The 15385-nt window shown below is 39.5% G+C and overlaps 1 protein-coding gene across 2 annotated transcripts in view; it reads left to right on the forward strand.

The window, feature by feature from the left end:
• LOC126977455 (adenylate kinase 7-like) overlaps positions 1 to 15385 on the forward strand; it is a 33699-nt gene that overhangs the window by 4237 nt on the left and 14077 nt on the right. For both annotated transcript variants that reach the window (XM_050826255.1, XM_050826256.1), the window contains exons 5-11: positions 807 to 959; positions 3991 to 4072; positions 4154 to 4240; positions 4385 to 4543; positions 4637 to 4756; positions 10941 to 11137; positions 13611 to 13702. In XM_050826255.1, the coding sequence (XP_050682212.1) occupies positions 807 to 959; positions 3991 to 4072; positions 4154 to 4240; positions 4385 to 4543; positions 4637 to 4756; positions 10941 to 11137; positions 13611 to 13702 (890 nt within the window). The remainder of the gene's footprint in view (positions 1 to 806; positions 960 to 3990; positions 4073 to 4153; positions 4241 to 4384; positions 4544 to 4636; positions 4757 to 10940; positions 11138 to 13610; positions 13703 to 15385) is intronic.

Below are 15385 nucleotides of genomic sequence, written 5' to 3' on the forward strand. Positions count from 1 at the left end.
GGCCGTTTTCAATATCCTTAGTTTAACTTACTAGACGTAGACAAATCTATCCTTTTACGCTTACTAACATGTCAATAACCTAATGAAAGATAGCTTTGGACATAACTATGGATAGATAAGATCGTGTCATTAAACGGTGAAAACAATGTATCCGTAAGTTAAACTAAGGGTAGATAGGTTATTGAAAAGAACCTAGGCATAACAATGTTATCTTTATTCCTAGTGTTAACATAACGTTATGAATAAAAGGAGCGTTGCTTTTTTATATATCCTTATATTAACTAGACAGGGAAACTGTCGAATTACAATTTTTATTTAATTTGGATCACAGGCGACCACTTGGCTAATATAAATTATGATTCACATTCATGAAAAAATGATTTCAGATTCTTAAAAGTTATTATAATATATATTTTTTATATATAATCCCATTTAATGCTCACAGAATACCTTTATTTATTTACGGTGTGTGTGGATGATGCAGCTACTGTACACAATAACTTTTGTTTTGTATTTTTTTGACTTACTCGTGTAAGGCGTTGACTATTTGACGTTTGAGTGTGTTTGTTGCATCACTTTACATATTATATTGTATTTGAAATAATTTGTAAAACGATGAAAATGTAAATCATGATTTAAAAGATTGGCAATGAGTATCTTGCTACTTCTTCTCATTAGCTCAACCCTTTACGAAGTAGCGGTAGATTCAATAAGAAAAAATATTTTTTTTTGGCATTCATAAGTGTCATTTCCGTGACCTACGTGAGTAAAATGATTTTGATTTGATTTGATTATGTTTCTATTAGGGCAACAGTTGTCGCAAGCGGGGTGACTTATGGCGGACGTGAAGATGTCTTATTCTATTGGTTTCAAAAGGCTTGGGAGTGCGAACGATTGCTGCCTATATTTGGACGCGGTGGAAATACAGTACCGCTTATAAATGTTCAAGATTTGGCCCAGTATGTATTATCCTAACCTAATTCGTCCGTTCATCTGTTTTACACCCGGATGAATCTCATAAAAGGCAATCCCTGAAATGTTAACAATTTGTTAATATTGCCGCTATATAAGTTCAAATCAGAACTAATTTAGAATTCCAAAATGCCTGCATCAACAACAATTTTTTATTTATGAAAATAAGGGACGAGGCGAGCAGGAAGTCCAGCTGATGGTAATTGATACGCCCACTACAATGCAGTGCCGCTCAGGATTCTTGTAAAACCTAAAAATTCTGATCGGCACTACAATTGCGCTCGTCACCTTGAGACATAAGTTGTTAAGACTCCCTGGAAATTTCACTAGCTACTAAGTTAATCAGGCCGAAACACAGTAATGCTTACACATTACTGCTTCACGGTAGAAAGAGGTGCCGTTGTGGTACTCATAATCAAAGTCTCTGCAAAGGAGCCTCCCACTGGTAAAAATTTACACCTCCCACTCTTTTAATGGAACAATTGGACAAACTAGCGTACGATTCATCTGGTGGTAATAGATCTTCATCGCGTGTTATCTTGCAATACCAGAGGAATCACAGGAGCGTTTCTGATCTTTTAGGTGTATGCGCCTTATTTTTGTAGGTATGTGCTCAAATAACACCGCGCATTTCTTTTACAAATAAGTATTTGAGAAGATATTTTTACGATGCATTGGCGCGACGTATACACGCGACATTTGATGTAACTTGACTTTTTTTGTGGGAAATAAGGGTCAGAGCGCAGAGACAGCAGCCTCTGGCATTGAAAATTCGAAAGTTTACTTCATTAGGTACAAAATAACACTCTCATGCGAATAAGAAATCAATCTTAAATAATATAAGTGTGCTCACCATCATCATCATCAGCTTCCGGCTGCTGGACAAAGTCCTCCCCCAAAGATTTCCACTACGATCGGTCGTGCACCCTAATCCAACGTATCCCGGCGATCTTGACCAGATCATCAGTCCATCTTGTGGGGTCTTCCGGTACGTGGTTGCCATTCGAGGACTTTACTGCCCCAACGGCCATCTGTCCGTCGAACTATGTGCCCTGTCTACTGCCACTTCAGTTTCGCAATCATTTGGACTATGTCAGTAACTTTGGTTCTCCTACGGATCTCCTCATTTCTGATTCGATCTCGCAGGGAAACTCGGAGCATAGCCCTCTCCATTGCCCTCTGAGCGACCATGAGCTTTAAGCTTTTTTTAAGTGTGCTCATTGTAGAATAATTTGACTACCGTACCCTCTAGCCATAAACAGTAAAGTTTACTATTAAAGAAAATAGTTACATTTGCATACGAATGCAACATCTATTTCAAAGGTAATAGATGTTACATTCAGAATTTCGCTTACGTATAGGAATTTGGGTACAGCGTTCGCTGGCATTTTTTGGACTTGCTTAGTACTCGAATTGGATTTTAAGAGAGATTAATATCAATTTAATAGTACCTTTGATTACCACCGTACAACCAAAGGTTTGCTCCGTAGTAATCATGTTTCGAAACATAAACCAACCAAAAGTGGGCCGGAACGCATTTGATGGTAAGTAAATTGATGAACAATGTTATTTACGCGACGATTCTCAAAGGAACATTCTAAGGTGAGGAAGTTCTCATTCCGAGGATCCTGTTGATCCCAACCGATATATTTTTTTTGGACAAATGAGCGTACGGGTCACCTGCTGTTAAGTGATCACTGCCGCCCAAACTCTTTTGCAACACCAGAGGAATCACGGGAGTGTTGCCAACCCTTAAGAAAGGTGTATCGCTTTTTTTGAAGGAACCAATGTCTTATCGTCTTGGAAACACCGCACAAGGAAGTTCATTCCACAGCTTTGTAGTACGTGGAAGTAAGCTCCTTGAAAACCGCACTGTGGAGGACCGCTACACATCCAGATAGTGGGGATCGCGGCAGGAATCAGGTTAAACAGCTCTTTGGAACACTCCCAGTGATAAATGCGGTAGAACACACACAATGAAGCGACGTCTCTACGGAACGCCAAGTGATCCAGCCGTTCAAAGAGCACTGGGTCCCCGAAGATTCGAGCTGCTCTGCGTTTCACGCGGTCAAATGGATCGAGCTGATACTGGAGTGCGCCAGACCAGAGATGGCAGCAATACTCCATACGTGGCCGGACCTGCGCTTTATAGAGTGTTAGAATGGGGGCCGGCTAGAAGTACTGCCGTGCTCTAAAAGATATGCCGTTAGAGTCATCTTCAATTTCCGATCGGTCTTGCATTCGCCATGACCATTAACAAATCTCAAGGCAAATCGTTGAAAGTTTGTGGTCTGAATCTAGAAAATCCATTTCCCATGGTCAATTATATGTGGCATGTGCATGTGGATGATAAAACGGTAAATGTGGTCTATCACAAGGTGCTTCACTAAAGAGTGCAACCCATGCACCAAAATACATAGCAAATAAAGAAACATTATCGCAATTGATTTTTTTATTTACTTATACTTATTATCCTGACAAAAAAAAATTAATGTTATCCAATATCTGCTCATTTATTGCGTCTAGGGCGGAACAATGTTCGCCGGGTTCGCTATTTAAAAATAATAATAGCCCACAGTGGCCAGTTTACCAGTGGGAGGCTCCTTTGCACCGGATGCCGGCTAGATTATGTGTACCACAACGGCGGCTATTTCTGCCGTGAAGCAGTAATGTGTAAGCATTACTGTGTTTCGGTCTGAAGGGCGCCGTAGCTAATGAAATTACTGGGCAAATGACACTGGACATCTTATGTCAAGGTGACGAGCGGAGTTGTAGTGCCAGAGTTTTTGGGTTTTTCAATAATCTTGAGCGGCACTGCATTGTAATGGGCAGGGCGTATCAATTACCATCAGTTGAACGTCCTGCTCGTTTCGTCCCTAATTTTCATAAAAAGTTAATAAAAATAAAATGTTATGAGTTATAATAACACTTAGTTTTGAACAGCAACCAAATAGGTATTAACCTATTGCTGACCATGTCTCTTGCCTTTGATTGATAAAATTAAAATATATCTTCCAGAATCGTCTTCAATTTAATGGTAGACTTTCCAAAAAAACTCTACATATTGGCCGTTGAACAAAATATTACCAAGCAAAGACAGGTATGCGAAGTTTATCTTACTAGATATCAATCTGTTGGTAGGATGCCACATATTTATAAAATTAAATATTTAATTTTTCAGATTATCAAGCCACTTGGCAGAATCGTTGGATCTGGGATGTTTAAATGTATCCCTCCAGAAGATGCTTTTCTTATTCCAGAAATCAATGTAAAGTATTAATTATAGATGTCTTTTTATATAACTTCTTCGTACTGCGCACAAAATTTGGCAATTCTTTTATTTTCTTTTTATTTCTTTGATTCTACACAGCTTACCAACATTTTAATAACATTTAAAGTTTAATCTTTACAGCAACGAATTTATGATTTGATGACACTCAATTTGAATATGGAACCGAGCTTTATTGTAGAAACGATGGGACTGCAATGGGTCTCAGAATCGTCGTTCACCGAAAACGTACCAACTCTTATGAAGGCATTCCGAAAAGAGAGAGCCCTGAAACCTTTTAAAGTATTGTATTAACATTTGAAACTCAAGAATATAATAATTTTGAGGTTTATTTTAGATGAAGAACTCTTGAGATAACATTATTTTATATTTTAGGTTATTGTGTACGGGCCTCCAATAGTTGGAAAGACAACTCTATCGAAACTTATTTCTGATGCTTATGGATTGATGTATATATCGCCTGAAACTGTTGTTGACGATATTATTGACGATTTAGTAAGTATTCTTAATTATATTTATTTATATGAATTTAATAAACGTGAAAACACTTCTCTTTTCCCATCCAGGGACCCCACAAAACTACAAGTACCTTGCTGTAGAACTACATTATTTCAGAGAAACTGTTTGTGTATTTGCATAAAAATCTATAATCACATCCCAAAAATAATAAGAGAGGTATCGTCAAATAGGAATTTCTCATCTAAATTGAAAATATATCTTAGTAAAAACTGCTTATATTCATTAGACGAATATTTTCAACTAAAAACTTGAATATATACTATAAAATACTACTACTAATCTTTTGTTAAATCTATATTATTGTAACTAATGATTTAGAAATGTAATTTATAAAATTTGCACGTCATAAATGTGGCAAACATGTACTTAATAATATTTATGTAACATCAATCTAACATGTTTATGCAAATAAAAACTTTGACTTTGACTATAGAATGAAGAATTTACCAGTGGGAGGCTCCCTTGCACAGGATGCCGGCTAGATTATGGGTACCACAACGTAGCCTATTTCTGCCGTAAAGCAGTAATGTGTAAACATTACTGTGTTTCGGTCTAAAGGGCGCCGTAGCTAGTGAAATTTCTTGGCAAATGAGACTTAACATCAATTGTAATGCCGCTCAAAATTTTTGGTTTTTTCATGAATACTGAGCGGCACTGCATTGTAATCGGCGTGGCGTATCAATTACAATCAGCTGAACGTCCTGCTCGTCTTGTCCCTTATTTTCATAAAATAAAAAAAGAAAAGAATGACCAAACGAGCTTACATACCGGATATAAGATGGTGTTTTGTCGCGGTCCATACACAAATAGAAAAAATGTACTCAAATCAAATCAAAATTACTTTATTCGGTCAATTGTAGGTCCAAATCTATCTATTCTTTTTACATTTACCACTAATTAAGAAAAGGTTGAGCTATAATGAGAAGAAGTGTCAAGAAACTTATTGCCACTCATTTAGATCAAAATTTACAGCTTCATCGTTTTACAAATCATTTCAATTATAATATATGAGATGTGATGCAACAAAAATACTCAAGCATCAAATAACTCAATGCTTTACACGAGCAAGTAAAAATAATTAAAATGTACATTAAGATGTAAAAAGAACAGTTATTAAGTCACACACACAGTAATTGCATCAAACCACACAGACCGTAAATGATTGACTAACAATGCGAGTGTCTCAAACAAAAAGGCTATTTAAGGCGCCTGCTATCGTAAAATGATCATCATTGAGGGCCTAATGCTCTGCAATGAGTTAGCCGGGAGATTAAAAAAATATATGTTAGGTACTGATATCATGATATGTAATCTTCAGTAAAAAATTTACCATGTAATAAAAATTATTCAAATGTAGCTGTCAAACTAGCCGTTCTTGCCCGCCTCGCTGATCTAATTTTAAAAGTAAAAATTTTAAACGGTGGAGTTCGAAAGATAAGTAGCCTTAAACCATCTAGGATAAATTTCGCATCAATTGGTGGTAGTCTCATGTCGATACGATCAGTGGTTTAGGCTTGAAATAACCTCAAACAAAGACCATTTTCATTATATATGTATATATTTGCTACTGGTGATTTTTTTATCGCTCTTACAAGAGAGAATAGCTATTTTATTTCTTTTTTTTTATATGAGAGGGGGTAAACGGGCAAGAGGCTCACGGGATGGGGAGAGGTGAGGCAACCGCCCATGGACATCCGCAACAACAGGTGTGTCAAGAAATGCGTTGCCGGCCTTTAAGGTATGCTTTTTTCTTGAAGGTCCCTAAGTCGTATCTGTTCGGGAAGACCGCTGCCGGTAGTTGATTCCACAAAGTGGCTGTGCGAGGCAAGAAATTTCGAAGAAAACGCGCGGTTGTGGAATGCCAGACGTCTACGTGATGCGGATGCGTACTTTGCACGTAATGTCCGATGGTGGAGTTCGGCCGCTGGAATCAGCCCGAATAGCTCCTCTGAGCACTCCCCGTGATAAATGCGGTAAAAGATGCAGAGAGAACCCACATCTCTACGCAATGCTAGAGAATCAAGCCGATCGGAGATGACTTGATCGTCGATGATTCGAGCCGCTCTTCGTTGTATGCGGTCAAATGGAAGAAGCTGGTACTGGGGAGCACCCGCCCAGAGGTGAGAACAGTACTCCATGTGAGGCCGAATTTGCGCCTTATAAAGTTGCAGGCGGTGGCTTTTAGTGAAGTACTGTCTCGCCTTACTGAGTACACTAAGCTTTTTAGAGGCCAGTTTGGCCTTCTCTTCCAAGTGACCACGGAACTGAACGTCGCTCGATATATCGACGCCAAGTATGCCAATACAGGCTGTGGCAGTTAGAGCAGTGATCTCGAATCGAGGGGATACGACAAATTGAGACTTTTTAGTGGTGAACGCACAAACTTGTGTCTTCTTGGGGTTGAATTGGACTAAATTTTGTCGGCCCCATTCCGAGACTTTGCAAAGCATAGTCTCGATTTCAGACACAAGTTTGATCCGGTTCTCGTCGACGCTATCCCGAGACATGTTGGCACGGCTGGTGTAGGAAGCATACCCCGTGCTGTCGTCCGCATAGCAATGAATATTGCTGATTTGCAGCATATCATTGATATGCAGAAGAAACAGCGTAAGGAGTAGCACACAGCCTTGCGGGACACCAGAGTTTATGGGTTTTAAGTCGGAGCATGCACCGTTGATAACAACCTTGATGCTCCGATCAGCCAAAAAGCTAGTGACCCATTTGCACAACTTCTCGGGAAGCCCATAGGATGGCAGTTTCGCTATAAGCGCTTTATGCCACACCCGATCAAAGGCCTTCGCTATGTCCAAACTCACCGCCAACGCCTCTCCCTTCGACTCAACCGCTTGCGCCCATTTATGGGTGAGCTACGCAAGAAGTACGGGGGAATGCCATCGGGCCCGCTCGATTTGTGAATGTCCAAGGTGAGAAGCGCCTTAAGCACAGCACCATGCCGGATTTTTACCTCCGGCATATATGAATCGCACCGCGGAATATGCGGTGGTGGTGCACCTTGGTCATCCAGAGTCGAGTTGGACGCGAAGAGGGAGCCCAGGAGATCAGCTTTCTCTTTCGCGTCATGGGCCAGCGAGTCATCATCCCTGTGCAGTGGCGGAATGGCTGGCTGGCAGAAGTTTCCTTGGAGAGCCTTGGCGAGCGACCAGAACGCACGACTTCCCGAGGGTAGGCGTGCAAGTCTCTCGCCAATTTTGCCAATGTGCTTCGACTTCGCGTCAGCAATAACTCTTTTGAAGGACCTGGAGGCATGATTGAAGTGTTTTTTAAGTTCGCTGGAATTCAAATCCTTAGATACCACCGCATTGACCCAAGCCTGATAGCACTGCTGCTTTCGGCGAGAGGCCATTTTGCAGGAGCGGTCAAACCATGGTTGGGACCTGCCACCGATAGGCACAGAGGAGGATGGAATGAAGAGTTCCATACCTTGCAGTACCACATCAGCAACAGCGTCAGCAGCGGCATCTGGATCTCCCAGCGAAAAACAGATCTGCCTCCACGGGTAGGATGCAAAAAAGTACCGCATCTCGTCCCACTTTGCTGACCTATAGTGCCACACGGGGCGACAGCCTAAGAAGCGGGGCCGTGTTAGGCGCATGATCGGCACGGTGCTCCGGATCAGGCAGTGGTCCGACGATCCCAGAGGAGGGTCAACGGAAACTAGGTAGCCGTCCGGATGTGAGGTCAACAGAAGGTCCAACAGTGAAGGTGTATGATCTTGCACATCTGGGATTCGCGTTGGCGCAATAACCAGTTGCGTCAGACCATATGCTAAGGCGAAGTCGTGAACAGATCTCCCTGCATGATCGGTGGTACGTGAGCCTAGCCATTCGGCGTGGTGGGCGTTAAAAATCGCCAAGAAACACGATCTCTGCAGTGGGGATCTGCTCCAACAAGGAATCTGTAGCCATTTGGATGTGTTCGAGGAGCCGGTCAGTCTCTGCGTTACCGCTATGGGACCTATACAGGCATGCGTAGATTCGCGGATGGTCATCGCAATCTACACGCAGCCAGATGATGGATAGGTCCTGTCCTTCAAGAAAACTCAGGCGTCGAGAACAGACATCCTCCCTGACGCAAATGCACACGCCAGCCGGTAGTATAAAGGAGTGTTCCAAATTATACCCCGGGTAGGAAAGGTACTAGCCAGGTAGGATATCTGTGTCTCGGTTAAAAAGAGCAGGGCCGGCTTCGCCGTCTCCAGGTGAAAGTGGACGGCATTTAAATATGAGCGAAGCCCCCTGATGTTGCAAAAGTCCACAGCGAGTGTGGAGGAGGGTGGATTGAGCCTCCTGCTCTGTTTGCCCCGAGTCAGCGTAGATTTGCCCCCTCCAGAATCCGCGGGGCTGCCTGGGCAACCACTGTTAGGTACAGGCCCTAATTGTGGACGCCCAGGGACGGATTCTCCAGGCCTACATAGCCTGGTACCGTCCTGGAGTAGTCTCGTCTTAGTCTGTTCTGCCATTTGTATTTGGGAGGGGGGGTGTAGGCCTCCGGATACCCCACTCACCGGACGAAACACAGCGGCATAGCCGCTATTTCACGCCGGTTTCGAGTGGGGGAGTGGTATTTCTCCGGGCGTGCCGGCCCAATTCGGTTGTGTCCGTGAGGACCCAACATGGCACTACCACTCCCGAAATTATTTCTCTAAAAAGCGAACGTTTTAAAAGTAATAAAAACATATTATTACTTTGACATAAGGGACTTTATACAATATTCAATACAAACGGCCGTCCGAAAGTCCGTGTGCGGGTGACGGGAGGTATTGTGCCGCTGACTTTCACACGAATTATATTTGTTCGGGATTGGTGTGCGCGCGTAAATCGAGATAGTCAGCTCCGCTGAAACGCTGAAGGTCGTTGGCGTAATCCTTAGCCTTAAGGCCTATTGCAGATGACACAAATTTTGTGCCATTGTCTGCGGCACACAAAAAGTCTGCATTGCGAGCAAAATGTCTTTGGCATATATTACACAGACTCAACGCACACGACGTACACTTTCGGTCATTTTGTCGGCAGAACTGTAGGGATGTATACGCAATGGAAGTACAGAGATTGCGGTGTATTATTTCGTACATGAGATATAAAAAGAAGAAGAAGTAGAGAATTTTGGGTTCATCCTATTCTTTCAGAACGATTATCAAAGGGACTATTTCATATTAAACATTCAGCTCTAAAACTATATCCAAATAAATTTGCACACATTATGTTTTTTGGCGCACTTATTGTACGGCGCGGTGCGGCGCGGTCTATCAGATCTACTAGGATATTTTGCTTGTCAGGCATTTTGCGCGTCGTATACGGTTCCTCATATAATTCTATATGTTTTATTATCACAGACTAAAAAGTGCGTCACGGGTAGTCTGTCGTCTGCGATAGGCCTAAAGCGTTCACTTGGAAATATGTAGATTGAAACGTCATTAATATCAGGGCTTCACCTCGATGTCATCCCTTTCACTTCAAAAGAGATGAAGCAAATGCGCAAAAGCAATTCACATAATATATTCACATAAATTCTATAGTACCTAAAAATAAATTTAAACAGAATAGTCAAATTGTAAGTAAGTATTGTAAGTAATTGTAAATATTGCATAATATGTAGATGGGCATTCTTTTTTATTATTTGGTCACCACAAGCATTTAAGCGAGCATGACGAAGTCTGTCACGAGAACTCAACCCATATCTTGGGTATCACTAAGTCTTAAAGTCCACTTCTTTCTTTGTTCTCGTTATGTGACTAGTCTAGTTCCAATTAAATTTATTTTTAGTATGATATCATTCCACGATCGGTCCTGCGCTGCTCTCATCCAACGTATTCCGGCGATCTTGACCTGATCGTTGGCCCATCTTGTGAGGGGCCCACCAACACTGCGTCTTCCGGTACATGGTCGCCATTCGAGGACTTTACTTTCCCAAGGGCCATCTTTCCGTCGAACTATGTGCCCTGCCACTTCAGTTTCGCAATCATTTGGGCGCAGGACCGATCGTCGTGGAAATCTTTACGGGAGGCCTTTGTCCAGCAGTGGACGTCTTCCGGCTCAGGATGAAAAATGATATGATTTACTTTTGTATTTATCCTTATTTTTGAAGTCGTCTATAACGTAGTAGTAATATAGGAATAATAAACCATAATATTTGGGCGTAGACTTGGCGCATACATCACTGGGAAGAAGGTGAATTTGCCGCTCTAGCAACAGCACCTCAGACTGGAGAGGAGGAAGACCCAGCTCCTGCCGACAGTGAAGATGATCAAGTAGAAGAAGAAGGGGCGCAGGAGACAGCTCGGCAGACCCTGGCGTCTTTGTTAGCTGGACGTGTACCGACTGAAGAGGAGCTAATAGGGCAAGAACATTTGACAACACTGCCAACTAATAATCCTATATTTTTGTGTGAATTGCATCTAGAGGTAGAGAGAGTAGTATTGAGAATTGAATCATAACAAATTTAACCTGTGGAATCTGCCAGTTGCCACTACATAATCACTACATAGTAAAAAATATCGCTTCCCGCTATCTGACCTATATACATAGCTTAGATATTTATAGCTACTCAACGGATTTTGATCCGCTTTTTTATTCATACATAAATAGTGATTTAAGAGGAAGGTTATATGTATAATACATGCATAATAAAGTAGAGAAACATTTATAATTTTAGAGATTTCTAATGTGATGTCGTAAATAAACACATCTTTTTTGCGCTTACATTGCAAACGCTGACTGAACTCTACGAGATAGATCAAAATAATGTACTAGAGTATTGTACACCTTAAAAACGTCTACGAAAATTTATAAATATGTCTATGCCTCTGTCTAAGGATAACCCGCAATTACCATTTTTATATTTTACCTTTTACGAGAAATAATTGCTTATTTACGAAGCGATTTTAAGTAATACAACATTAATCGTTATCCAATTAAGTACCTTAATATAAATTAAATATATTTCCGAATATATTACTGGCTAGCACACCCAACAGACGTTGTTCTGTTCATAATAAATAAAATACTATTTTTTATGAATTTTAATTTATGACAAAACTTAAGATTTATCAATCTACATAAAAAATTATCTGATAGATAGTTAACAATTGTAGTAAATCTACCAACTATAGTTAGCTAAAATTAAGTTTATTTTTTACCTCCTGAGTAAGTTAGAAGGATATAAAAATTATAATTAGTTATTCATTTTAAACTTTTCTTTCAATTTGATTTCTGAGCGACAATCAAAGGATAAAAAAAAATGTTTGTGTTTTTTTTTAATTCCGAGCATTTTCATATTTATTCACCTTTTAAACCTTCTCTGGACTACGATAAGATTCGATTCAAGAGCGAAATTATGCAAATCAGTCCTGCCGTTCCCGAGTTTTAGCGAGACTAACGAACAGCAATTCATTTATATATACATAGATTTAAAATTCAGGGACATAGCGGTTGCGATGCTATTTTCGAAGATATTAGTTTATAGACTATTGCAGTCAACGAAGTGGAAAACTTATTTTTGTATGCCATTGTTGTTGATTGTTGAGATATAAGTAAGGGGATCACTCGGGAAAACATTATATTTATTTAGTTTTTACTATTAACCCTTGACAGAACGAAGTCTATCCGGGCAGCTAGTTTACTTATAGAACACAGTCCCAAAATATGCAAATTGGTAAATGAATTAATTCATTCTTTGAATATTTATTCGACTTGCAATCTCGAAGGCATTCTTCAAAGCTTAATATTTAAATTATTGTATTACTCGTATCATCGCTTCTATTTTACCCTTTTATCATCGCATTATTGTCATGAGATGGGTTTATTTCGTTTCTTATACGAAACGAATTTATTAGTAACGAAATTTATTTATTATTCTGAATCGGCACGAATGACTCAATTTGTTTCATACTCACATCATTTTTATACTCGTTAGTCATTAAGTTCTGAAAATGTCCCGAAAGAAGAAAAAAAAGAGCCCGACCTAAAAAAAGATAAGCAGCTAATAAAAACTTTCAATCACAATATAAAGTCGTCGAAAAAATTTATTATATAAGTAGCAGATATAATTAAAAATATATTTTTTTTATTTGAATGGAAAACATAAAATATTACGTAGAGCTTGCGTTAAGGCGACACTAAATGCCAGCGACCTTGAGCGATATGAGTTCACGGCTGCCGGCCCGCCATCTATGTAACAAAGCCAATATTTTCAAAGTTCTTGCGTGGAAAACAGTTTATATGCTTACAATCTTCGTTATTCACTATTAATCTGAATAAATGAACGTACACAAAAAAGTACAAGCTATAAGAATTACTTTTTTGAGAGAAGTACCAAAAAAATGCGTCACGCCATGCCAAAAAACTTGTTTAACTTCAAAGAAAAGTGGTTGTTCAACAAGGCTCTGCAGTGTTAACTATAACCAACAGCAAGCATTAGCATTCTACAAATAAGACTTAAGGATATGTGTAACAGGATTAAGTAGTGTTCATAGCTCGAAATGTTATACTTTTACCACAAAACTTGTCTAAAAACACCATGTTTGCGTGTTTTCTGCTTACTCTTCGCCTTAACAGATCCGTAAAAATCGCATCGATAGCACAATCGTAAAGAAAAACAACAAAGTGATCAGGTTTTTGATAAATATTTTTAAATACGTGACGCTCGTACGATATTATCATAGTTTAGATTTGTAACTAAGTAATAAATAAAAAATATTATATTTGATGATTTAAAACTGATTTATATGATGAAACTTACTAAATATTCCCTACCGGGCCCTATACGAAACCCTTTCATCTAATAATCCTGTTTCATATGTTGGAAACCAAAGGTATCTCCGCCAAAGGTTGCTGTGTCATGAAGCTCGCAATAAGGGCTGGGTCCTCGATGGATTCCCTGTAACACTCGGCCAATGTTCAATGTGTAAGTAATATTATACTTACTATCATTATCATTACCAGTGGGAGGCGCTTTTGCACAGGATGCCGGCTGGATTACGGGTACCAAATCGGCGCCTATTTCTGCCGTGAAGCTGTAACGTGTAAACATTACTGTATTTCGGTCTGAAGGGCGCCGTAGCTAGTAAAATTACTGGGCAAATGTGACCCAACATCTTATGTCTCTAGGTGACGAGCGCAATTGTAGTGCCGCTCAGGATTTTTTGTTTTTTGGATAATCCTGAGCCGTACTGCATTGTAATGGGCAGGGCGTATCAATTACCATCAGCTGAACGTCTTGCTCGTCTCGTCCCTTATTTTCTAGAGTTTACGTGTCACGAATTCTCCCCTGTGAAATTGTTTGTTGTTTATGATGAATCCCATGGAACAGAATCCCAAAACCCACATGGCGAAATAAAGCCCGAAAAGTACACACTAGTATTATAATTTTTAAAAAATATTATAATATATTTTAGAAATTTATATAAGCTATACCTACTTACCTTGAAATTTTGTAACTCACTTTTTTATAACATACATAGCCTGTAAGTTCCATTAAAGTGAAAATTCCTTTATGGAACCATAAATGCCAAACCATAATGACGTAATTCTTAAAATATAATATCATTCGCAGTCTGATAGCGGAACGGCAAAAGTGTGCTTAAAGACAATGTAAGCACACTTTTCGCCTAAGTCGTGTGTCAACTGTGAACTGTCACTGTCCGTATCGGGTTCTAAATTCAACATAAGTAACGTAAATTGAATAAATTTTTTACATTGCTGCTTATTAACCAAGAAGATTTTAAGCAACTGGAGTAAATGCGGCAATGTATAGCAGTCGAAGCATATTATGGTGTAATTTATGGCATGATCCATTTTTTTTTATACGACGTGATTATGAGTGACGTCCATATATTGTATCGAACATAATGTGGCCACATGAAAAGTTATTTGAAATTGGTTTTGGAATTTGGAAAGGACCCTGTTGATTTCTCTGTATTTTCTATCGGTTTTTTTCCTTCAATTAAGCCAAGAAGATTTCATCATATCAAATAATTAGGTGCCTAAGATTGAGCCTCTGACTTCTAGACAACCGATGAAAACAGGCCAGGTTTAGGCATAAATGGCATTTATTTTCTCAAAATTGATTCCTTTAGAATTCTTTTTGATGTCATTTCTAATATACTAGATACTACTACCGCTTCGGAAAGAAATGGCGCTCTGAGAGAGAAGAAGTGGTGCAAGAAACTCTCACAACAGTCTTTTTTTGCGCTCTTCTTAATGAAATATACAATATTGCACTGTCATTGCTATTGCTATGAAATCATCATAATCTAGTCCCAGGCTGTCCGATCACTTAGATATTCAGCTGTAGGAGTAGTAGGATTTACGACAGATTAATTTTTTTTATAAAACATTTAAATTTATTTATAGATAATGCCTGAACAGTGACTGGGATTTTATTATAAAAGTGTATACATTTACCCTTAAAGCTATTATGTATCTTGTGAAGCCTATTAGAATTAGTTACAAGCAATCCCTTATTTCTAGTGTTATAATAATGAAAATCACTATTTCTTGCTCTTGCAAAAGGTGATACTTTATTGTGCGTGATATCCTACGTCTTACACACGCGACTAGCAAGTCACTTTGTGTTAGTGGTCATTGC

This window comes from Leptidea sinapis, chromosome 45, assembly GCF_905404315.1.
Source record: "Leptidea sinapis chromosome 45, ilLepSina1.1, whole genome shotgun sequence".
Taxonomy (NCBI): domain Eukaryota; kingdom Metazoa; phylum Arthropoda; class Insecta; order Lepidoptera; family Pieridae; genus Leptidea; species Leptidea sinapis.